This window comes from Helianthus annuus, chromosome 14 (assembly GCF_002127325.2).
Source record: "Helianthus annuus cultivar XRQ/B chromosome 14, HanXRQr2.0-SUNRISE, whole genome shotgun sequence".
NCBI classification, from domain to species: domain Eukaryota; kingdom Viridiplantae; phylum Streptophyta; class Magnoliopsida; order Asterales; family Asteraceae; genus Helianthus; species Helianthus annuus.
This window is the reverse complement of record NC_035446.2, coordinates 114,368,012-114,394,580: the sequence shown is the minus strand read 5'-3', so window position 1 is coordinate 114,394,580 and position 26,569 is coordinate 114,368,012. Positions and strand designations below refer to the sequence as shown.

At 38.8% G+C, this 26,569-nt stretch overlaps 2 protein-coding genes across 2 annotated transcripts; both read left to right on the top strand.

Moving 5' to 3' along the window:
• Positions 1-14,576: 14,576 nt before the first annotated feature.
• On the top strand, positions 14,577-15,895 carry LOC110907188 (early nodulin-75-like). Its single transcript, XM_022152206.1, has 2 exons — positions 14,577-14,875; positions 15,655-15,895. The coding sequence occupies exons 1-2, from the start codon at positions 14,577-14,579 to the stop codon at positions 15,893-15,895; spliced, it is 540 nt and encodes a 179-aa protein (XP_022007898.1).
• A 1,528-nt stretch (positions 15,896-17,423) lies between these two features.
• LOC110907187 lies at positions 17,424-24,004 on the top strand. The gene is made up of 2 exons (XM_022152205.1): positions 17,424-18,021; positions 23,913-24,004. Exons 1-2 carry the CDS (start codon positions 17,424-17,426, stop codon positions 24,002-24,004), a joined length of 690 nt encoding a protein of 229 aa, XP_022007897.1.
• The last annotated feature ends 2,565 nt before the right edge of the window (positions 24,005-26,569 follow it).

Here is a 26,569-nt window from a genome sequence, read left to right as displayed (position 1 = left end):
TATTACGCTCATCGTATTTCCATACGAGGCGTTCTCCCACCTGTCGCATACGATCACTGCTTTCTAAAATTTCCTCCCCAAAAGTCCTAAGTTCCTGGACATTTTCTGCACTCATTGGGGGTGCAGGTTCTAGGACTGGGTTTGGAAACTGAGGTACGGGTTCATGATACGGAGGCATAGGGGCCTGGTACGGGTATGGATTCTCTAAAATTTCCCTAACATATGCATCACTAATGTTGTAGGGATCTTGAGGATCTAACCCTGGGTAAGCTCCTAAGTTGGGCATTGGCACATTTTCCTGTATTGGGTTTTGTTGCACGTAGTCCCTAACATCATCCCACCAGGGGTCGTAATTATTTGGGTCTAGGGGATCTGGTGCAGGTACCCTAGGTATCTCCTCCGGGTTGTAATCAGGCATTTCTATCTGGTCTTCTACTTCCATGGGTTGGTCAGGATTTTGTGGTTGGGGTGCTAGCATTTGTTCCAGGTTTGGGTCAGCAGCAGTGGTTGCTAAAATATGGATATTAGCAATACCCCTATTGAGTATATCCAGATTATAAGCATCAGTTTCTCTTTTTGTTGCGGCTAACACTCGTTGTTCCTGCAACTTTTTCATTATCTTCCTATGCTCGTGCGCTCCCCTACTGAACCATCCCCTCTTTTTCTGAGGAAATGGCTCTTCAGACTGAGCCTTAAACACAAAGATTCCTTCTTCTGTGTCAGCAGAATACCCCGAGAGGGCAGGCTGAGAAGAGGAGGTGCCTTCGCTCCTAGGCGAACCAGACAGTTGACGATAGGCGTCAGAAGGTCCTTGGTCGCTCATACTGTAAACTAACAAATAGTCAGATAACACATAGCAAGAAATACAATTATACACATATTTCCATAGTTTATTTCCTAACAATTTGAATTTTGATGTCAGCAGAACACTTCTGTGGCTGAATCAGTGGCATAGCTCTGATATTACCTTCTGTCACAACCCCCGGTCCCTAGTTCCCGGGAACGGGCGGCCGTGATCCAGTTTCGGTGGTATCACGTTAATTACTTATTTGGCAGCGGAAATTTTCATCAGGACCGTAGTTAGGAAATATTAAATCAGAGTAAACCACCATATTTTATAATATTAAACAAATGGGTAAAACCCAAGTTTTTATTACAAACTGATTTACAGGGATAAATCCCACTTTATTGAAATAAACGCTTTCTTTTATTTAGGTAACTTTTATAGCCACTTTTCCAAGCCTTCAATGCTGTCCAGCTGGCTTCTATTTGGCTTTCACATTGTGTTACCTGAAACGCGTTTTAAAAAGGTTTTGTCAGTGGGAAATACTGGTGAGTGAATCCCAGTTTAATCAAGAAATATTAATTTACTTTAAACAGTATTGAGGGCGATTACAATGTTTATATCTACCCAATTACTCATTCAGTAGTGTCAAGTCTGACTGAGGGTCATATTACACATTGGCTAACTCTTCGTCCAATGGTAACGTTACTCACATTTTGTATACAAAACCCCAACATACCGGCAGTAATTGTAGAATTACAAAGACTCAATCACTGCTAAATCGCATTGTAAAAAGGTTAAGGTTTTGTAAAAACTGTTAATAAAAAGGAGATTACTCACAAAAAGGTTTACATAAAAAGAAGGATTACTCACATTGCTGTCTTAAGTTATTCTTTAGGGTTTCCTGGTGAATATCTATAATTGACACAAATGCACGTGTGTTAGTATAATAACCCATTTTAACATTAGTAATACCCTCCCCGAGACGACATTCCAACGACTACGTCGGGCAGAACCACGACAGCCGTTACGGAACCCTAGATCAATCGGGCAGCGTATCTAATACGTCTCCAGGGGTTATAATACTTACATCGTAGCAGAACCTCGCTATTTTAGGGGGGTATAATGCCTGCGTATAATTACTTCCTACAGAAATTGTGATTTGAGATTGAGAATGTGAGCGACGAAAAACGTAGACTGATGGCTTTCTTATATAGTTGCTGATATTGACTCTCAGGCGGCCCGCGTAAGGTAAGGCTAAGCCTTACGCGGCCCGCGTCAACACACGGTCAACCTATAGCTTGGCTGATTCGATACGTAGGTCCGCCACGATGATGACACGTGTCAGCTCAGGGTCGCGCCACAATTTAGGTCTCTCGCGGCCCGCGTTAACTTAGACTATCTTATACGCGACCCGCATGAACTTAAGGTTTAAGCGAAATCAGGTTATACCCTCGCGCGGCCCGCGTTATGTTGAGGTGAGGTCCCATGCGGCCCGCCTCAACTTAATTTTTATTGTTTTAAATTTATTTTATATATTATATTCTAATTTGGGCTCGGTTTTCACATACGGGGTGTATATAAAGACATATTGATATATTTAAAGATATATTAGGGTGTCAGAAATATTATGAGGATGTCGGTTTTACCGAGGGTTGTTATAAAGTTACACATTTATTTCTAACTTTTGATAAATGACAACTTCAACCCTCTAACATTCTCTACTTAATAATTTGACACCTCCTAACGTTTGGTAATTGACAACTTTGACCCTTCAATCCTTTCTACTCAATAACTTGACACATTTTTTTTGTAAATTACTTTTATGACTTTAAACCACAATATATGACATATTATTATACTTTTATCTATCTATGCCTAACCACGTTAATATCTGAATTACTTTTAAACCACTACCTAAAATTATTACTTTTACGATTTTACACCGCAATGTCCGAGGCATACCCTTTTTATCTATGTCTAACGACTTTAATGTCACAGACATAATGTGTGTAACAAAGTAAAAACACATGATGTCATATGTGTACACCACACGTTAATGTCATTGTCGCGTGTAACAAAGTTAGAAATGTGACATTGCCACTGCAGCGCGCGGCTCGGATCAAATTCTAGTAAATAATTAAATGAACTTAATTCAATAGACATTTAAAACCAGCTTTTCTATTTTTTATAAGTAAAAATTTCTATGTTAGATGGTTATCAAAGGATGGTTAGAACGAAGGGCAGCCCGGGTTTTACTTGGTCGTGGGTGCATCAGCCGACTTCTAAAGGTGAGTGCACTGACTTGCAGGAGTTATGTGATTTGCTGGAAGGGGTGTCCCTGTCGGATCAGCCGGACAATTGGTTATGGCTGGGTGACAAAGATGGAACCTTCTCGGCCGCTTCTATGAGAAAAATTCTGATCGATGAAAATGCTCCGACGTTCGATGACATTATGGGGTGGGTTTCGAGGGTGCCGGCTAAGTGCAATATATTTTTTTGGAGAGCCTTACAAAACAGAATCCCGACCCGTGCCGAGTTGGTTAAGCGGAACGTCCAAATTTCCGATCCCAAATGCTGCTTTTGTGGGGAGCTGGATGAATCTACTGATCATGTTTTTACAGGTTGTTCTTTGACATTAAAGGTTTGGCAAGATTTTCGTGCATGGGTTCGTCTCCCCCCTCTGTTCGCGTTTACCTTCAAAGACGTTGCCGAGTACTCTCTTGGCAATCCTGGTAAGGAGGAAAAAATGGTGGTAAAAAGGATTGGTTATGGTCGGATGTTGGTGTATCTGGAAGGCGAGAAATGATAAGGTCTTTTCTAAGGGGTTAGGTAGGAGTGAAGACATAATGGGGGATATTAAATCGTTAGGTTTTCTTTGGCTTAGTAATAGATCGAAACACAAAAGAATCTTGTGGAAAGATTGGTGTAAATTTCCTTTGTATGTGTTGTAAGTTGTTGGGTTGAGTCAGCCTTGTTGGGTGCAGTCTCGGTTTCTTAATAAAGTTTACATTTCAAAAAAAAAAAAAAACTTTTGTTATAATGTTTTATAAATAAAACACTAATTTTCGCATATTATTGTTTGTGTTTGTAAAAGGAATATTTTATTTGACCAAAATTATAATTGAGCTTTTAATTGAAATTAGTTTGGATCCACCAACGTCCATAGCCAACAATTACCAACTGTTAACGAATCATTTTTCAAACAAAAGAATTAATAGTACCTTTTAAGTCTAAACCAAGTAGTTATCAAAATCCAAAAACAAAACATCAGTTGGTTTTCTTTCATAACTGAACCGAACCGAACCAAATCAAACCATATTTAAAGGTATACATGAAATCAGCCTTGACGCATTTGAACATGTATTTAATTTCACATGGCACTTAGGAGTAAGAATAAGATCGAGCAGATATATACATATCCAACTTGCCACTAAAAAATAGCAAACCAAACATGGCATTCAACTATTTTTTCATTATGAGAAGACGATGAAGAACACAAGCCACAAAACTATAAACGGAAAAGTAACAAGAAAAAATTAAAACCATAACTCATTTGACGGTTGAAGATTTTACTGACCCTCACCTCAATCTTGATCATTGACGCCATAAAATTATCTTTTTGGTGGTGAGCCAAAACCCATCCTTGGAATATTTACTCATGGCTATAGCTATGAAGATCAACACCAATGAAGTGACAAAGAGGACTAGACCGCGCCTTGACGTCGGTGGATTCTGATCCATAATATCTTCCTCCACGATATCAGAAGTCGGGCTCGATGGTTCATCATCCTGACCCATGAGCTTCTTGTACTCGGCCTCACAAACCGGTCCACATGGCGAACTGATTGACCTGTTATGAGAGTTTTGTCTCACGTAGGTTTTAGTGGCCATTTGAGATTACTTTGTGGTTATGTCTCATTGGGTATTTATAGAATAAAACACAAAGAAACATGACAGATCAGTAAGTTGATTAGGGCATGTGATGAGATCTCCTTATAAAACGGGTTTCTTGATTGCCAGCAAAGTCTTTAATGACTTCCCATTTATCTAATCTCCATGATCATGCATATTTAGTTATTTAAATTATATATTTTGGTTGTTACCGCATTCACTGCTTCGAAAAAGATCATTTGCGAGCGTCAAACCTATTCTAAAAGTCTACTTTGCGAAAGCTTTTGTCGTGACAAAATTCCTCGTCGACAATCTCTTTTCGACGGCTCTCGGTTGCTCAAGGTCACGATACAACAACAACAATAACCATACCCAGTAAATCCCACAAATAGAAACGCTACTTATAGGGTCAGGGGAGGGTGGGATGTAGACATACCTGGCCTCTATCCCTAGGGATAAAGAGACTGCTTCCAGAAAGACATTCGGCTCCAAAACGAACAACATACCAACACACCTTCAATCATGTTTTCCTTTTTTGCAAACTTTTTTTTGCCAAAAAAAATTATTTAGGACATTTTACAATTATGGTTATAGATCGTGGGTTAGGATATAATAGGAAGTTTATTTGGCTAAGAAGGCTAGGAAGTAATCATTACCATCCATTTACTTAATCAAGGTCTAAGATTAAATGAGAGAAATTGAAAGGAAAAAAAGAGGCGCGTGGGTTTGTTTAGGGCATTCTCGTCAATCCAAGGCAATAGTTTCTCTCTCCTCCAATTCCCCCCCCCCATTTTTTAAACGTTAATAACTCTTTCATACGACATTATTTTTTTTTATAAAAATTGCATCAAAAAACGAGCATTTTTTTATCTTTAAAACGAGTATACTATTGCTATATTTTCGAAAAAAATTTTTGAAAACCCAGTTGCGTAAAACGCAATGAAAAAAACTCAGTTGCGTAAAACACAATGGAAAAAAAACCTAAAAAATGACATTTTTCTAAAATGCAATGCACAAAAAACACAAAGAAATGTCTTATTTGTAAAACGCAATGACCAGAAAACACAAAGAAATGTCTTAATTCTAAAACGCAATAGCCTAAAAACTCATTAGAAAGTGTAGTTTCTAAAACGCAATGGAATGAAAACACATAAAAATGTGTTTTACCTAAAACGCAATGCACCAAAAACACAAACACATGTCTTATTTCTAAAACGCAATAGCCAGAAAACACTTAAAATGTCTGTTTTCTAAAACGCAATGGACTGAAAACACATAAAAATGTGTTTTACCTATAACGCAATGCACAAAAAACACAAAGAAATGTCTTATTTATATAACGCAATGGCCATAAAACACTTAAAAATGTCTCATTTCTAAAACGCAATAGCCTAAAAAACAAAAGAAAGTGTTCTCTGTAAAACGCAATGGACTGAAAACACCTAAAAATGTGTTTTACCTAAAACGCAATGACTAAAAACACTTCAAAAATGTGTTTTTCTAAAACGTAATGACCAGAAAACGCATAAAAATGTCTTAGTTTTAAAACGCAATGGCATAAAAACACCAAAGAAAGTGTTCTCTCTAAAACACATTGAATCAGGATAATAGTTGTCTGTGAATTGTCTGAACCAGGAATGCAGTTCTAAAATGCAATGGCATAAAACTGTCTACGAATACAGTTTTCCAGAGGCAAATTTACAGAAAATTAATTTTCTCATGCGTTTTTATTAAAGCAATTCAATCGAATACAACAAATTTACGAATACATCTCAACCCCAGCCAGGGGCTCTGCCCCTTGGACCCCGCCAGGGGCTGCCGCCCCTGGGACCCTGCTACAAGGGGCGCTGCCCCCGGACCCCTGCGAAGATCGTAAAACGCAATGAGTAAATCAAAAACCCAGATCGTAAAAATGAAATTAAAGAATTTTTTACATGGATCGAAGCCGATTTCTTTATCGATTGACGAAATTTGAATGATAGAAACACTTATCAGCGATTGAATCGAATGGATCGAGTGATTAACTTCAAAATCACCGGAAAAAACGAGATTTTGAATGAAATTAAACTGGGTTTTCTTAAAAAAAAGCTGAAGAACACGTTGATAGGGTGTTTGAATCATTGATTGATGACGAAAATCGCACTATAATATAGTGATTATTGAGATAGTAAGTGAAGAAAAGGTTGAAGATGGTGGGTTTTGAAAATGGTGGGTTTTGGAGTAACTGGGGAGAAGAAGAAAGAAAAAAGGATGAGATTGACTAAAATACCTTTTCTCTTTATTTTAAAATTTGACACATGTCATAATCCTATTGTTTTCTATCCTTTCTAGCCAAAATAAACTTTCTATTTGATCTCACCCATATATCGTAACCTTGCTCAAAATTACGATATATAACCATAATTATAAAATGTCCTAAATAATTTTTTTTTGGTAAAAAATGTTTGCAAAAAAGGAAAACATGATCTAAGGTAATTTTTTTTTTCTTTTTCAAGAGGAATGGAATTAGAGGGCAATATATGGTTTCTTGTTTAAGTATATAATTAAAAAAGAAGAAAATGAAAATTAAGTGAAAATAATATAATAAATATATATTAATAAATTAAAGTCAACCACGAATCTAATTATTTCACTCCTATTCTGGTTTTGTTTGTTTCCTTTTACATGTGCTCATTGCATACGTTGAATCTTCCCAATATAAGATCACTAGACACTAGCTTCAACATTTTATCCAGTGTCTCCATTCTTTTACCATATGAGGGCACATGGTTTGTATTATACGCATCACATGTATATGATCAAAGTTTCAGTGGGTTTCTAGAAGGATATTGTAGTATCGCGAAACCAGCTAAATGCCTAAATATATATTGGATTCATTGTACTTTTCATATCCTATATGATTGATTAAAGGTACCAATTTAATTTGTATCTAGAAAAGAAGTGTCGGGTATAATCTTAATCACATTAATCACATAGTTATATATAAAAACCCACATGAAACCAAAGTAAAAAGATTTGGTAGTATAACCTTTTAAGAGTTCGTATCACCACAATTCGATGGAGTAATGAAGACTGTAATTTTTTTTAACAACAATTCCTAGATTTTCTACAATATATACATCACACCTGCACTCTATAAAATTTGAACTCTCTACCTTTTGGTTGTAAAGTACGTCACTTACCACCCGAATGTCCCATTTGAAGGGGTAATTAGTGCCTTAGCCATGAAGAAGAGACATGGCTTAAAAGGTGCCATACACCCTTACACGCCTAAGTCATGATCCTTGGTGTGGGTGATGGGTGCCGTCACCACTCTACCCCTACGAAACAAATTGTGTCAACCAACATACAAAAGTATCTTGACTTGGCTACTGAAATCGAATATCCAATTGTCATAATGCTCCATTGAAAGTCTTTGACTAGTCAAAATGGTTATTTAAAGGCATACTCGTTTTAGGTAGAAAATAAACATTCATAGCCCTTTAGTTTCATAGGTTCAAACAGGTGACACGCCAAAAGTCACACATGTTTTGGTGTGGGCGAAGGGCACTGCCACCACTACATCTTTACTATTTTGAATGTTGGTAATGAAACAACGTGAACGTAGCAGATAATGAAACAAGGTGAACGAAACAAGTGATTAATCTTATGCTTCTGAAAGAAATCGAAGAATTACCGGGACATATATGAGTAGTCGGACTTAGCGAAATCCAATAGTTATGAGGGTTCATTAAATGTCTCTTGAATAATCACAACAATAATGCACACCCATTTTAGGCAGAAAACGAATACTCACACTTGTTTGGTTTGATTGATTTGACAAAAACTAAAAACCACACATGTTTGAAAGGTTGTCTTGTGGCCTATAAATACAAACCCTCTCACATAGAATGTACTTGTTTAATCTCTACCAGATCCGTGTTTTATCATAAACAAACTTGTATTATCTAGAAAATCCTTTTTACAATGCTCATTGTTGCTTCACGGATCAACCAAGGTAAGGATTAGAATCAACGCAACAACTACAAAGATAACTTGCAACATCTCATCATCTCTACCTCGAACCATATCTACAAAACCAAGAAGAACTCATTATAAGGGGCCAGAGACCGGAGTCTCTAGATCACCCTCTAATGTTCAAATATGTATTGGATCACCCCTAACTGTGTGTATGTCACACCCCGCTTTCCTGGTGAGCACGAATGTGGGGTATTCACGTGTCTGGTTGTTAGCAAAATTACATTGCAGCAAAAGGGAAATATCTTTATTAATCAAATCTACGAATTTATACAAAAAACCCATAAAAGTATTAAAATATTATGCTAATATCAGACATATAACCCAAAAGTGGATCGAATTATCAAAAAGGACTTGACGACATCATAGACCTTTATCATCGAAGTTGCAAGTTGCAAGGCGTTTAAGGTCGCCTAACCACTTTTGAGGATCAGCACATGTGAGTCAATTTTTAAAGTACATCAACTTTTGTTGGTAAATACAATTAATAGACACGTTTATAAAATATTTTAAAACATACATGAGATGAGTTTCTTGATTTACGAGTCTAACAGCTTGTTACACATGTGAATCTAGTCTTAGTGCTACCTAGATGTACCAATTACACATATCACCCATGTCTATCAGGTGTATGCCTACACACTGTGTTTGTGACTCATATAATATTAATGAATACAGGATGGTACCCTATACATGCATAATTTGGCTCAAAGTGGTATTGATTGCAAGCATGCTGCCGTAAGTAAAGTTATCACACGGTAATTAGGAACCACCAAAGCTGATACAATAATCAAGGGGTTTTAAACTAGCATCTTAGGTTTTTAAAACTATTAATGTACTTACCTGTTATCTTAAGTCAGAAAATCATATCAAAATCTTACTGACCGTAGATGTCGTTAAGACTTGTTCCTATAACGTCGGGCTTAAAAACATGTTCATTATGTTAAATGGTTTAATCAGATAGATAACAATAGAGTCTTTACTAGTCGTACGAGTTAAACAAGGTGTGTCTTACGGTCCGTAACCCAATTACCGATAGCAAATTGAATTTTGACCTATTACGAACCGTATGGGTTGACCAAGGTTGGGACTTATGGTCCATCACCCAAATGGATCAACGTGGTAAATAGAGGCCTCTTACGGACCGTAGGAGAGGACCATATGAAGGCTTAGGATCGGTGACCCAATTTAGATCAGAATTGACTTATCAACCCTATTACAAATTGTAAAGGATGAGATGGGTTGGACTTACGATCCGTAACCCAATTAAAGTCAATTTGGATATTGTTTTGTGTTACAGATCGAAAGGGGGCAACATGGCTTTGCTTTACAGTCTGTTACCCAAATTTTGAGAGAATACGAATTTCTGATTTTGACCTAATTTGACTGTGATCTAACGAACCGATGAATTTAAAGTCATGACAACATACCTTAGCTAATGAGGATGAGATATGAGCAAGGAATTGAAAAGCCAACAATTTTAGCAAACTGAAATAATTAGGTCAAACCGAAAAGTCAAATTGTGTATAATGAGACCGTACCAGAAGCAAATTAGAGTGAACCAAGTGGAATTAGCTACCGAGGAGAGTTAAAATAACTTATTAGAGGGTTGATGGACCTCTGATTATGCTAAACAGAGTCGAATTAAGACCGGATTGCAAAGAACTCCAAGACCAAGCAAGAGTGAGCTCAAAAGAGGAGAAAAGTTGTATGGGATGCGAAATAAGCTCAAGGAGGTGTAACACCTCGTAAGACCACGACCAATGTAATGAAGACACGTGTCATGGACTTTAAACGTGTAATAAATTGATCTTGAGGGACTAAAATTGTCAAACAATGTAAATATGTTAATAAAAGGGATCCAAAGTGTCAACATGCCATTCTTGTGCCTCTGATTGACCTCACACGACGTTCGTATTCTTTAACGAATAATTTATCGAACTTGGAAAGTCGTTTGTGCTCAAAATAAGGATCTTATGAAACATAGGGGTTAAAAGTGTCAACATGATAAAAGTAACCTCTGAGTGACCTTTTAACGATCCTAAGAACATTGTAATAATTGTATATTGTGCTCTCAAGAATAACGTATATTAATTTTGTGGAGTTGCGTTGAATACAAGACATTTCGGGTGATCGTATGACTAACCGGGAGCTTAACGGAGTTAGTTAATGACCTAAGGTCCTTAAAAGTTAACTATGGGGGATCCAAAATGCAATAAATGGAACTTAAATAAAGTATAAATGGACCAGAGACTGAAATTGCAAAGTTGCAAAAGTGTTTACCGGAGATAGCCCTTTACGCGGGCCGCGTAGACCCAAGGCCAACTCTTACGCGGGCCGTGTAAGAGTGCCAATTGCAGAAAGATGTGGACAGCTATATGTCCAGCCAGTTCCACCGCCTTAGAAAGCTTGTTTTCGATTCCAAGGACTGATCCAACAGTATTACATGCATAGGGGACACCTGGGATCATCAGAAATCAGTTGTAGAGTTATGTGGAATGATCTTGTGAAGTTTGAAATCCTATATAAGGGCCCTTGTTTGCTAGTTCGTTTGCACATTCTCAAATTCTCATTCAAACTCTTCTCCAGAGCTTTCTGGAGTACAAGCAAGTTTTCGTCAGCTCCTATTTCGTGCTAAGAGCCCTTGTAAGCATTCTTAGCCTCTTAAGTTCAAGATTTATTAGTCTAATGACCAAAAGTCAAAGCCGTCGTAATTAAGCTTTGACTTAGTGATTAATCACTAATGGTCCAGCCATTATTCGAATTGAAAGTGGCTATGAGTTGGTAATTATATGGGTAATAAACCCTTAAAAGGGCACCCACATATTATCACTCTAACTTGGTCAATTGTCGGGTCAAACTTAATATTAAAAAGTCAACAGAAATTATTTTTACAAATAAATTCATAACTGATAATGTAGAAGTTATGGAACATGTTTTAACATTAAAATAACTTGGTAAATAATGTAAGAACATGTCTAAGCATGTTCAACCCATCAATTCTGAGTTTAAGCTCGGTTCGGAACCGAAAGTCGCAAAAGTAGACTTTTGCTTTGACTTTCAGTTCTGACCCGATTTAGCTTAGTTTACATATGCCTTAAGGTTCCATTAGGACCATATTAGATGTTAGTATAACCCTCTGAGATTATACAATATGGTTCCTTTGTAATCCGAATCATTGCATGTTTCCGTTAAATGCTTAATTGTTGACCATTATGTCCTTTTTATATTAAAACGAGATTTTTGAAAATGTGAGAGGACAAAAACCTTTATTACTGATTTATAAACATGTACTAAAAATTTGACATCAGTTTGTGATCTAAATTAGGAGTTATGCTCAATATCGTAAATTGAAGCCTTTTTATTAATTAAACGGCAATTTCGACATAAAACCTATTTAAACCCAAATTTTGACACCAAACCTTTTACCCACTGATGTAATATATTATTTAGGGATTTTTGAAGATTTTTGCTGAATTTTAAACTGATCATAACATAGGGTTCTTGCATTGACTCGGTAATTGACGGTTATGCCCTTTTTGCTAATAAAATGAGTTTTACACATCCTTTACATACCAAACCTTTTGCTACTAATTTTATACATTAAATAAGTTATTTTAAACTGTAAAGGCTGTTCAAAATCTCAGATTCCTTTATTTAACCCGAATACCGTCAAATACCGACTTTTATACGATTTAGGCGCATAGTATGGTTTAAAACCATATTTGGCACCTAAGGCTTGTTACCTACTGATGTTATGAATAAATTTTTATACTTTAATGGTAAGTAAAAGTTTTGAACTCAGATTTCCAACTTTGACCTTTAAGGCTTATGTGAAATGACCAAAATGCCCCTATGGTGCATAGTTTGGCCATAAATGATAAGTTTCACACATATATCATATCTTACTGATATAACCTACTAAAATGAATATTTTTACTGATCAGTTTAGACCAGAACCTCAGATTGATATTTAATCTCTATTATAATCTTTAAAATGACCAAAATACCCCTACGAGGCTTAAATTGGTTTTAAATCCGTTTTGGGCATAATGGAAGGTATCCTACTGATATCACAACATATTTAAGGAATATTAACTTGTGAAACCTGTATATGACTCATTTGGTTACCCGTTATGCATTTTTCGCGTTCGGTGCGGTTTATGTGACTAGTTTGCATAAATTGAACGAAACGGGTCAAACCTTATCATTTTCACTTCAAAATACAGAATGTGATTAGTTTACTCATATTATACAAGTCTTTATACTTGTCGGGTCTAAATCACATTCTAATCCGGTCTTCGCTTAATCTTGCATTTTGAACCGTATACCTTTCTTTAAAACTAACCGGTCTAAGTTTAAACTTAAATAAGACCCGTTAGGAATCTAATAGGTTATTAAAACCTTCGTTCTAGATTTAGGAGCCCAATAAAAGATATTTGCACTTGCTGATTGTATACGGCTGAGATAAATTTGTATATTTTGCTCAGGTAAATACTTTTAACTTAATTTCCGTTATACGGGCTTGGGATACGGTATTATAATAATACCGCTTGGCCGGGTATGTAGCTATTTAAATCAGATTGTGATTAATATATTTACATAACCCTTTTAATCTGTTTTGTTTGATGCAATGCCTTTGGGGGGTTAATGACCATGTCCTGGATATCCTCGGCTCATTCATTGAAATGGCCACGACTTAAGCACGGGGTGTAGGCATACACCTGACAGTTGCGTATGTATAAAAGGTATCCCACAATAAGGAATTTCCTTGTGGGCATTATACTTGTGGTGTGTCAGATAATCTTGTCCGGCTCTTCTAACCGGCCCTGACGGACGACAAACTTGTAAAACTGTATACAAGATTATTTTTAAATAATTGTCCCAAGTTATAAAAGAATATTTGTGCCTCATGCATTTAAATCAATTTTCTCAAACACTTTTCAAAAGAGTCGGTTAATTGTATTTAGCAGTGTAAACTAACATATTTTCCAAAAAGGTTAAGTGTAGGTACTAAGCGTAATTGGGCTGGAACTCCTGAGTGAATAAATAAAAAGTCTTGCAAGCTTTTATCACTTTAAATCTGTTGAACAATATTCCTTTTTATCTTTGATCCGCCTGTGGATCCACTTTATAATCCGTTTGTAATATTTATGTTACTTTTATTCGGTTTGTAATATTATTACTTTTAGTCTTCCGCTGTGCATTGAACTGTGATAAATTGACTATGATGATATCAACTACGTCACGATACTCCCCACCGGGCCCACCGGTAATACGTGGAAATATCGGGGTGTGACAGGTTGGTATCAGAGCCAACATTGAGTGAATTAAATACTAGCCTTTTGTGTTTAATCTCAATGACACAGTTGCACATTCCTTGACTTCCGAGTCTAGGCCAAGGACTTAGGACTAATCCTAATCTTTTATTTTGTCCTTTATTGTTTTCCTTTGTTGTTTCTTTTGTTTGTGTTGGCAGGAACAGAAGATGCCACCGCGTATTAGAGGAAGAGGAAGAGGCGGTAAGGCCCCAATTTTCACCAGTCATGATCATGAGGCCGGGCCATCACACCGGCGAACTCCTTCAATGACGATGACCACTAGTCCCCAAGAAGACTGGGGGACTTACTTAGAGTCTGCGAGGCGTTCTGTCTCGCTTAGCTCCTCACCTTCGTACCACGATTCTTTCGGGCTCCATCAAGGCAACGAGTCCGAACATTCACGCCACTCCTACTTTCCGTTGTAGCGCTCGGGTTCACACCGCGCCTTTCAGGACCCGACCTCGTACTTTCAGATCCGGTTCAATCCGGTGAATCAGGTGCAAGAACCAGTGGGTTTTAACCCATTGGGATCAAACGATCATTTTTCCGGTAACCAAGATATGGATATGGATGATGACCCCGATCCGGAGATGCCACCGGGTAGGACGCCGACACATCCCATAGAGATTTCTGACGGATCATCTTTTCATGGTTCGCCGTACCGGGGCCCAGACAGCTATGAAGCAAGGTTTGCCTCATACCCTTGGGAGTTCACTCCCCCTTTTATCCCACCTCAACAGCAGCAGCAGGATCCCTCTGAGGATTCGCGTTTTCAAGCGGTTACTCCACCGCCACCGCCGCCGCCAGAGCAACAGCCGCCTCCCGAACCACTGAAGCGGAGAAGATCAGGAGCACGGATGTCCGTGCGAGGGGGATTCCACTTCAGCACCCCTCAACACTCCAGTGGCAGTCACTACCCGCCGCTGTATGAAGACCCACAGATGGGTGGGCCTTCAAACCCAGTTTCAGAGGTCGACTCTTCTCCAGTCGTACCACCACCAGCACCACAGATGGGTTTTGATAACCCAATTCCTTCATACGCCGGTGTAGTGACATATAACCATGGTTGCAGAAATCGGTCTAGGCGGCCGATTAATCGGCGCCTAGGCGCTAGGCGGTCATCTACTGCCTAATTTTGAGCTAGGCGGTCAATTAATCGGTCATGGTCAAAAATCGGTCAAAATCGGTCCTAGGCGGTCAAAATCGGTCCTAGGCGGTCAAAAATCGGATTAATCGGATAATATTAGTCGGTCAAAATCGATCAAAATCGGTCCTAGGCGGTTCTAGGCGGTCCTAGGCGGTCAAAATTGGTCAAAATCGGTCAAAATCGAACCATACTATCTGAAACTTGAAGTATTTATGTGAATTTTGAAGTATTATTTTTATATTATTGGGTATATATATATAATTTTGAAAAAATACATATAAAAATCCCATTCCGACTAATCCCGATTAATCCTGATTAATCCCGATTAATCCCTAGGCTGTACCTCACCGCCCGACTAGCGCCTGGCGCCTTCTACAACATTGCATATAACCCTTTTGAGCAGCCAGGCCATTCTGGCTACAATTACTACAACGCCCCTGATGTTGACCCGTATCTTGTAGCGGCAAACTACAATGCTCTTCATCCTGAAGGGCCTACGGAGCTTCCTACCAGACTGGATACCCAGCATATGGGTATCAATACCCACCACCTCTTCAGCCTCAGCCGCAGCAGCAACCGCAGCCGCCATTTGTCCAACCACCGCAGCAGCAGGAGATCATTCAAAGGTTGAATCAGGTGGAACGGGATGTTCAGAGGGAGCGTAGGAGCCGTCGGGGTCTACTTAAGGGTTTAGCTGATTTAATCAAGGGGAAGAACAAAAGGGATTATTGAAATTCCTTGTTTGTTTGTTTTGTATTTTTAATTTTCAATTAAGTCCCTGCGCTGACATCTATTTATGTATCTAGTCCCTGCGAGGACTTGTATTTTCAGTTTTGCCCTTGCGTGGGCAAGTTATTTAAGTAAAAGTCTCGTTTAGGGCAAATATGTACTCCTTTTAAAAGTTTAATGGAATGTTTTAATTTTAAATTTCATTTTTGTCACCATATGCATGAATATAATATGAGAAATAAATCAAAATATCATTACTTTTGTAAGATCTGCCATTATATATTAAACGAAATCTTAAAGGCAAAACCTAGCCCATGTGTCATTTTTTTTTAAACAGGGCCATGATGGTAGTTCCTTATTAAGATTCAAATCCTTTTTAATATCTGAAAACATGTTAACACTCCTGGCAAATGTGATTCGATAAAATCACATAAGTCATCCTTATATTGGATTCTTCCATTTCCTTTTCTCTATTTATTATTTAATCATCCATTAGTGATGAAGTGCCTACGGGCCATATTTATTGTTCTTTGTGACAAAAGACAGTTGTAGTTTACGACTTCCTGTCAAGAAAATGTAATGAACTATGTTCAAACCTTAATGCCTCGATCCTATAAGATCATGGCTTATAATTTAAGATTGTCTTTGTGACTAGGCCTTTTTGTGCCATTATAATAATTTAATGAATTATAACTGAGGATTAATTTGAAAATCCTGAATATATATGTGACTGACCAAAATTAACCATTATGGTTTATTGATACCATGGTTAACAAATCATCAAGATGACAATCCTATTATAGACTTCTAAATAAATCATTGTCATTATTTATGTAGCAATCAAGCTACATGGCAGAATCTGAAGAAGTCAACAGTCACCCTCTAGAAAATCATGATACTACCAGGATCAACGTAACTGGTGCGGAACTTCAAGCATTGATCGACAATGCTGTTACTAAAGCTATGGATAGGCAGTTTAATGAATCAAGCGGTACTCGGAGCAAGACCCTATCTGTACCTCATTCTAAATTACACCCTAAGACTCACTCTCTGGCTCATAGTAAGCCACCATCTAAAACTCACGAGTCAAAGAAGGATGATGCCCAACACTCATCAAATCAGCACAGTATCCCGTCTAAGAAGATTGTATTCGATCAAGAGCCACGAGTTAAAACCTGTTCTTATAAGTATTTTGTCTCCTGCAAGCCCAGGGATTTCACTGGGGAAAAAGGAGCCATTGATTGCATGACGTGGCTAGATGGATACAGTGGTTGATATTAGTGGATGCACAGAGCAAGATATTGTGAAGTTTGTGTCGCAATCATTTAAAGGAGAAGCTCTAGCTTGGTGGAGGTCCTTGATCCAGGCTACTGGGAAGATTTCGTTGTACAACTTGACATGGGCTCAGTTTGTTACGTTAATCAAGGAAAATTCCTGTCCTCAACATGAAGTTGAGAAAATTGAGACCCACTTCTTGACCTTGGCCATGAAGAATTTAGATTGTTAGGCATATGTCATGAGCTTTAATACCATGTCTCGACTGGTTCCATACTTGGTCACACCGGAACCAAAACGTATAGCCCGTTTCATTGGAGGTTTAGCTCCAGAGATCAAGGCAAGTGTGAAAGCATCAAGACCTACCACTTTTAGGTCAGTGGCTGATTTGTCCTTATCCCTTACTCTCGATGCGGTTAGGCAGAGATCGCTTAGGAGTTTTGAAGAAGGAAAAAGGAAACGTGAGGATGAGAACTCACGTCATTCTGATAAGAAACATAGGGGGAACTCAGACCACAAGAAGAATTCTGGGTCTAACAAAGGTAACCAACAAACAGATGAGAAGCCTAAATGCAAAACCTGCCAGAAGTGTCATTTTGGAAAATGCAGGTTTGAATCAAAGTCGCAGTCGCAATCAAAGCCCATTGGATGTGGGATCTGCAAGTCCAAAGAACATAAGACTTTGGATTGCAAGAAATTGAAGGACGCGACCTGTTATGGTTGCAACGAGAAGTGGCATATTAAGACTAACTGCCCAAAATATGCAAAGAAACCTGAAGAAGGTAAGAAGACCAATGCTCGGGTCTTTCAAATGAATGCACAAGAAGCGATTCAGAATGACAACGTGATAACAGGTACCTTTCTTATCAATGATGTTTATGCAAGGGTATTGTTTGATTTGGGTGCAGATAAGTCGTTTGTGGATAATAAATTTTGTAAGTTATTAAATCTGCTTGTTAAAACCCTAAGCATAAAATATGAAGTAGAATTGGCCGATGGTACCATAGAAACGGCTTCAACCATGTTAGATGGATGTTTTATATCCATTAGGAACCACTCTTTTCCGTTATCTTTGCTTCCTTTAAAACTAGCTGTTTTCGACATAGTGATAGGCATGGATTGGTTATCTCATAACCAAGCCCAGATTGTTTGTGAAAAGAAACAAGTGGTTATCAAGACTCCGTATGGTGAGCCACTTACAATACAAGGAGATACTCAGTATAGGTAGCCTAAGCAAGTGTCTATGCTTAAGGCATCAAGGTGTTTGAAGAAGGGTTGTGTCATTTACATGGCACAAGTAACTATTGATGAACCAAAGCCCAAGGTTGAAGACATCCCTGTTATTTCTGAATTTCCAGAAGTATTCCCTGAAGAACTACTTGGTTTACCTCCAGATAGGTAAGTAGAGTTCATATTGACATTATTCCTGGAGCAGCACCTATTGCAAGAGCACCTTACAGGTTAGCACCGACTGATATGAAAGAGTTAAGAACTCAACTGGATGATTTGTTGGCAAAAGGTTTTATTCGACCTAGCTCGTCCCCTTGGGGAGCACCGATTCTGTTTGTGAAGAAAAAGGATGGATCGATGCGTTTATGCATTGATTATCGCGAGCTAAACAAGGTTACAATCAAGAACAGATATCCATTGCCCAGGATCGACGATCTGTTCGATCAATTGCAAGGGGCAAGTTACTTCTCCAAGATTGATTTGAGGTCAGGTTACCATCAACTGAAGGTCAGAGATGAAGATGTGCATAAGACTGCATTCAAAACTCGTTATGGTCACTACGAGTTCTTGGTTATGCCTTTCGGGCTCACTAATGCACTAGCAGCATTCATGGATCTCATGAATCGCGTTTGCAAACCCTACTTGGACAAGTTAGTCATCGTTTTCATTGATGACATTCTTATTTATTCGAAGAACCAGGCTGATCATGAAAAGCACCTTCGATGTATTCTTAAACTTCTTCAGCAAGAGAAGCTCTACGCCAAGTTTTCAAAATGTGAGTTTTGGGTTCATGAAGTCCAATTTCTTGGACATGTAGTGAGTGAGCATGGTATCCAGTTGGGTCCCGCTAAGATTGAAGCTATCATGAATTGGCAAGAACCAAAGACGCCCATAGAGATTCGCAGCTTCTTGGGTCTGGCAGGATATTACAGGCGTTTTATTGAAAAAATTTTCAAGGGTTGCTGCACCCCTAACTTCATTAACTCGCAAGCAGTGTTGTAAAAGTCGCTAGGCGGTCCCTAGTCGGCCGACTGGGGAGTTGGGAGTAATCGGAGTACTCGGAGAGTACTCCGGGAGTACGCAGACATGGTAAATATAAAGAAAATTAATTGTTATATATTATTTATGTGTTAAAATAAGCATAATTCATGTCAACTGAGTATAATTTAAAATGAAACATGTTTAAAGTTCAAATATTCTGAATACAAGTCCGACTAGTCTGAGTACAAGGCCGAGTAGTCCGAGTACAAGGCCGAATAGGCCGATTTTGACCGAGTTTGACCGATTAAAAGTCAACAAACCACGTTGACTGACTGGGCCGACTACGTCCGACTAGGCGCCGACTAGGCCGACTAGGCACCGAGTACTCCCGAGGCCGACTAATTGAGACCGCCTAGGAGGAAGTCGCCTCGGAGGGGGTCCGAGGACCGAGTACTCGCCGAGTACTCGGCCGAGTAATCCGACTTTTACAACACTGCTCGCAAGAATATCAAGTTTGATTGTGGTCCTAAGCAACAAGAATCCTTTGATATTCTTAAACAGAAGTTAAGCAATGCACCTGTGTTGACATTGCCTGAAGGGATTGAAGAATTTGTGGTTTATTGTGACGCATCGCACACAGGTATGGATGTGTGCTTATGCAGAAAGGCAAAGTTATTGCCTATGCTTCCTGACAATTAAAGGTGCACGAAAAGAATTACACCACCCACGATTTGGAATTGGGTGCCGTTGTGTTTGCACTAAAACTTTGGAGGCATTATTTATATGGTACCAAATGTGTGATCTATTCTAATCATGAGAGCCTTCAGCATCTGTTTAACCAGAAAGATCTGAACATGAGACAGCGTCGATGGATGGAGACACTGAATGATTATGATTGTGAAATCCGATATCATCCAGGCAAGGCGAATGTAGTCGTCGATGCCTTGAGCAGAAAGGAAAGGGTTAAGCCCATTAGAATCAATGCCAAGAGCATTGAATTGAAGAACAGCTTGAATGAATGGTTGTTAGCCGCTCAGAAGGAAGCTGTATTAGAAGCTAACTATCCAAATGAAAAGTTGGGAGTAACTGCTGAACAGTTAACATATGGCAAGGATGGAATCCTAAGATTGAATGGACGAATATGGGTTCTAATCTATGGAGGACTTCGGGACGTGATCCTTCAAGAAGCCCATAGTTCCAAGTATTCTGTTCATCCTGGCAGTGATAAGATGTACCAGGATTTAAAGGCAAATTACTGGTGGATAGGTTTGAAGAAATCTATAGCCACCTATGTGGCCAAATGTTTGACGTGCGTGCAAGTTAAAGCAGAACACTAGAAGCCGTCAGGTTTGCTACAACAGCCTGAACTTCCCACCTGGAAGTGGGAAATGGTAACTATGGATTTTATCACTAAGTTACCGAAAACAAAGCAAGGAAATGATACTATTTGGGTTATTGTCGACAGGTTGACTAAGTCAACCCGCTTCTTACTTATTAAGGAAACACACAGCTCAGATAAGTTAGCTCAGCTGTACGTGGACGAGATTGTAACTTTTCACGGAGTGCCAGTGTCTATCATCTCTGATAGGGATACGAGATATACATCACATTTTTGGAAAAGCTTTCAGCAATGCTTAGGCACTTGATTAAACTTCAGCACTGCATATCATCCTCAGACGGATGGCCAAAGTGAGCGTACAATTCAAACACTGGAGGATATGTTAAGGGCTTGTGTTATTGATTTAGGTGGAAGTTGGGATGATCATCTTCCATTGATTGAATTTTCGTACAATAATAGCTATCATTTGAGTATTCAAGCTGCACCTTTTGAAGCTTTGTACGGAAGAAAGTGTAGAACGCCAGTTTGTTGGGCGGAAGTTGGAGACGTCCAACTAATAGGACCTGATATAGTCCTGGAGACGATAGATAAGATTGTGCAGATACGTGATCATCTAAAAGCTGCCAGGGATAGGCATAAAAGCTACACAGATAAAAGGCGTAAACCTCTAAAATTCGAGGTAAGTGACAAAGTGCTACCTAGGTATCACCCTGGAAAGGAGTGATGTGATTTGGCAAGAAAGGCAAGCTAAGCCCAAGATACATAGGACCATTCGAGATCATCGAATGTGTCGGAATAGTGGCTTACAAGCTAAACCTACCTGAAGAGCTCAGTGGAATCCATAATGTATTTCACATCTGCAACTTTAAGAAATGCCTAGCCGATGAATCGCTAGCCATGTCACATAAGGATGTGCATATAGATGAGAGCTTAAAGTTTGTTGAAAAACCTTTGTCGATTGAGGATCGACAGGTTAAGAAGCTTCGAAGGAAGCACGTACCAATTGTGAATGTTAAATAGGATGCCCGTAGAGGTCCCGAATACACGTGAGAGGTTGAATCCACAATGAAACAGAAGTACCCTCATTTATTTCAGTAAATCTTGAGGTCGAGATTTCTTTTAAGGGGGTGAGGATGTAGCACCTCGTAAAACTACGACCAATGTAATGAAGACACGTGTCATGGACTTTAAACGTGTAATAGATTGATCTTGAGGGACTAAAATTGTCAAACAATGTAAATATGTTAATAAAAGGGATCCAAAGTGTCAACATGCCATTCTTGTGCCTCTGATTGACCTCACAAGACGTTCTTATTCTTTAACGAATAATTTATCGAACTTGGAAAGTCGTTTATGCTCAAAATAAGGATCTTATGAAACATAGGGGTTAAAAGTGTCAACATGTTAAAAGTAACCTCTGAGTGACCTTTTAACGATCCCAAGAACGTTGTAATAATTGTATATTGTGCTCTCAAGAATAACGTATATTAATTTTGTGGAGTTGCGTTGAATACAAGACATTTCGCGTGATCGTATGACTAACCGAGAGCTTAACGGAGTTAGTTAATGACCTAAGGTCCTTAAAAGTTAACTATGGGGATCCAAAATGCAATAAATGGAGCTTAAATAAAGTTTAAATGGACCAGGGACTGAAATTGCAAAGTTGCAAAAGTGTTTACCGGAGATAGCCCTTTACGCGGGCCGCATAGACCCAACTCTTACGCGGGCCGCGTAAGAGTGCCAGTTGTAGAAAGATGTGGACAGCTGCATGTCCAGCCAGTTCCACCGCCTTAGAAAGCTTGTTTTCGATTCCAGGGACTGAGCCAACAGTATTACATGCATAGGGGACACCTGGGATCATCAGAAATCAGTTGTAGAGTTATGTGGAATGATCTTGTGAAGTTTGAAATCCTATATAAGGGCCCTTGTTTGCTAGTTCATTTGCACATTCTCAAATTCTCATTCAAACTCATTCTCTAGAGCTTTCTGGAGTACAAGCAAGTTTTCCTCAGCTCCTATTTCGTGCTAAGAGCCCTTGTAAGCATTCTTAGCCTCTTAAGTTCAAGATTTATTAGTCTAATGACCAAAAGTCAAAGCCGTCGTAATTAAGCTTTGACTGAGTGATTAATCACTAATGGTCCAGCCATTATTCGAATTGAAAGTGGCTATGAGTTGGTAATTATATGGGTAATAAACCCTTAAAAGGGAACCCACTGATTATCACTCTAACTTGGTCAATTGTCGGGTCAAACTTAATATTAAAAAGTCAACAGAAGCTATTTTACAAATAAATTCATAACTGATAATGTAGAAGTTATGGAACATGTTTTAACATTAAAATAACTTGGTAAATAATGTAAGAACATGTCTAAGCATGTTCAACCCAACAATTCTGAGTTTAAGCTCGGTTCGGAACCGAAAGTCGCAATAGTAGAGTTTTGCTTTGACTTTCAATTCTGACCCGATTTAGCTTAGTTTAGATATGCCTTAAGGTTCCATTAGGACCATATTACATGTTAGTATAACCCTCTGAGATTATACAATATGGTTCCTTTGTAATCTGAATCATTGCATGTTTCCGTTAAATGCTTAATTGTTGACCATTATGCCCTTTTTATATTAAAACGAGATTTTTGAAAATGTGAGAGGACAAAAACCTTTATTACTGATTTATAAACATGTCCTAAAAATTTGACATCAGTTTGTGGTCGAAATTAGGAGTTATGCTCAATATCGTAAATTGAAGCTTTTTTATTAATTAAACGGAAATTTCGGCATAAAACCTATTTAAACCCAAATTTTGACACCAAACCTTTTACCCACTGATGTAATATAATATTTAGGGATTTTTGAAGATTTTTGTTGAATTTTAAACTGATCATAACATAGGGTTCTTGCATTGACTTAGTAATTGACGGTTATGCCCTTTTTGCTAATAAAATGAGTTTTACACATCCTTTACATACCAAACCTTTTGCTACTGATTTTATACATTAAATAAGTTATTTTAAACTGTAAAGGCTGTTCAAAATCTCAGATTCCCTTATTTAACCCGAATACCGTCAAATATCGACTTTTATGCGATTTAGGCGCATAGTATTGTTTAAAACCATATTTGGCACCTAAGGCTTGTTACCTACTGATGTTGTGAATAAATTTTTATACTCTAACAGTAAGTAAAATATTTGAACTCAGATTTCCAAATTTCACCTTTAAGGCTTATGTTCGCTCCGGATGGGTACTCACCGCCATACAGCCATGGGGCTAGGCTAGCTGCGGAGTTGTAATACTCCGGCGGATGGGAGGTCCGTGCAAATAACCCCCCCCCCCTGAAATGACCAAAATGCCCCTATGGTGCATAGTTTGGCCATAAATGATAAGTTTCACACATATATGATATCTTACTGATATAACCTAATAAAATAAATATTTTTACTGATCAGTTTAGACCAGAACCTCAGATTGATATTTAATCTCTTTTATAATCTTTAAAATGACCAAAATACCCCTACGGGGCTTAAATTGGTTTTAAATCCGTTTTGGGCATAATGGAAGGTATCCTACAGATATCACAACATATTTATGGCATATTAACTTGTGAAACCTGTATATGACTCATTTGGTTACCCGTTATGCATTTTTCGCGTCCGGTGCGGTTATGTGACTAGTTTGCATAAATTGACCGAAACGGGTCAAACCTTATCATTTTCACTTCAAAATCCAGAATGTGATTACTTTACCCATATTATACAAGTCTTCATACTTGTCGGGTCTAAATCACATTCTAATCCGGTCTTCGCTTAATCTTGCGTTTTGAACCGTATACCTTTCTGATGAAACACTAGATAAACGACCGGGATCGAAATATCTAGGGGGTTTGGATCTGCATAAAGGGGTTTGTTCTCTCTTGTTCGATTAGAGGTTACCGATCTTCCTCTCCGATAAACTCTGCAAAACAAAGCACCGTTAGCCTCGTCAAGGGGAGAAGGGGGTTCTCTCCTTGACCCGACTCCGACGTGAGAATAAGTATATGTTTATGAAGAAGAAGAAGTATTGTAGAAGTGTGTGTAACTTGAATTTCATACCTGAATTGTTCTCATATTTATAGCCAAGAATTTTGGGCGGGAAAACCCGTTGGTGAAATGTTGACGGAAGATGCTAACCCCGTAAGCGGTTACATTTCCTTCCGTTAATCTTCTTGATCCGATGTGGGTGCACACGGGTCGTGGTTTGGATCTATGGCTGGGAGTTTGCCACGTGGAAAGTGATCAAGTGGAGGTTTCTCTCCAATTACATGCTATCATCGTGATTTTAGAGACGCCTAAGGTGCTTACACGTGTCCAGACGGTTGTAACCGTTTAGTGGTGCACGATTGGGTCTTTCTAGAAGATTACTGTTGTAATCTGGTGTGAGTCCTTATCGTGTGGAGTCAGCTGAATAAATAAATCCCAAGTCTGGGTATTATCCAGCGGGAGATGCTTATCTCAGGAATTTCATCCTTTGTTTTATGGAGGAAAGCGCAAGGCTTTATGATGCACAACTGTTACTTGCTATCTGACTTTTTGAGCCTTCTTTGTAGAACCAATGCACGGCCGCACAAGGTAAGAAGGCCTGGAAGACGAGGTTGTGGTATGGTCCCAAGTACTTATTATGAGGTTTTTGGGACCTTACCCCTTCAAGTCCCCCCAGTCTAGTGTTGCTCTTATGCAAGTAAGTGGAGCACTGGACTTATGAGAGGAAAAATGTTTTTTGGTGCGAAAGTAGGGAATCTTCTGGGAGAAGATTTAGTTTGCTTATTGTATAGATTTTGGAAATCTTTGACTTTTAGGGTAGGGATGATACAGTAAGACCTGTGTGATAGGCTGTCACTGTCAGGTTTTACCTATCCAACCGTGCTTTACACGCGCGCGTGAGCTCGCGTTTGTGTTGTTTTTCACTCGCCTCTGCTGCTTGGGTAACTGTGATATCCGAAAAAGGTGCTATGATAGTTACCAATGCTTATTTATGGCGGTGGGTATATAAGTTTGCTTGAGTTACCCCTTTTTTAATCATTATACTGTTGAAAACTTTTCCCCTTCATGTCTTCGTTAACGGGTAAGAAAGAATTTGCCAATTCTTCTTCTTCTTATGTCAACCGGAGAACACCAAGAAGACATATCTGAAGAAATGTCTACTGAACTTCCACCGTTAAAGTGGCCCAGAGCAAATTTCGATGGCTTGGTTCGGAATTTTAGATTCTCGGAGAACTGGGGTGCCCTGTACCTTGAGGATGGGCAGACAGCAGCAGATGCTCCAGCTGGGTATATCACTCTTTTTTGGGATTTTTTCTGTGAAGGCAACTTTCGTTTGCCTGTAACAAAATTTTTCCTTGAAATCCTCGAGTATTACAAGTTGCATATCTCCCAACTGCACCCTATTGGCATGGTTAGGGTTCGACACTTTGAGTTTGTGTGTCGGACAATGCATATTGAACCGTCTGTTCCTCGATTTAGGGTTTTTCACCAAATGCACTGTACCCAAGGGTTTTACTCGTTTGTTCAGAGAGCGTCTGTAAAAAAGATTTTGCAGCATCCTCCGAAATCCTTCCATGATTGGAAGCAAAATTTTTTCTTTATTAAGGCCGGGGTGATTCCGGTGAGGATGGTTTTACGGGGAAAGGAAGATGTTCCTATTGAAACGATCCAGACCCCTGTTAACGAGAACTGGTATCAAGATCTGAAGGATGTTCCTAACATCGCCTTACCGGAGAAAGCCCTTGTCGGTGCCAGTATGAGCTTGAATTGGAAAATGGACCGTGATGACAAGCCGGTGTATACGGAGGATGGCCATGGTATGATTGGGGTTTTTCCTTC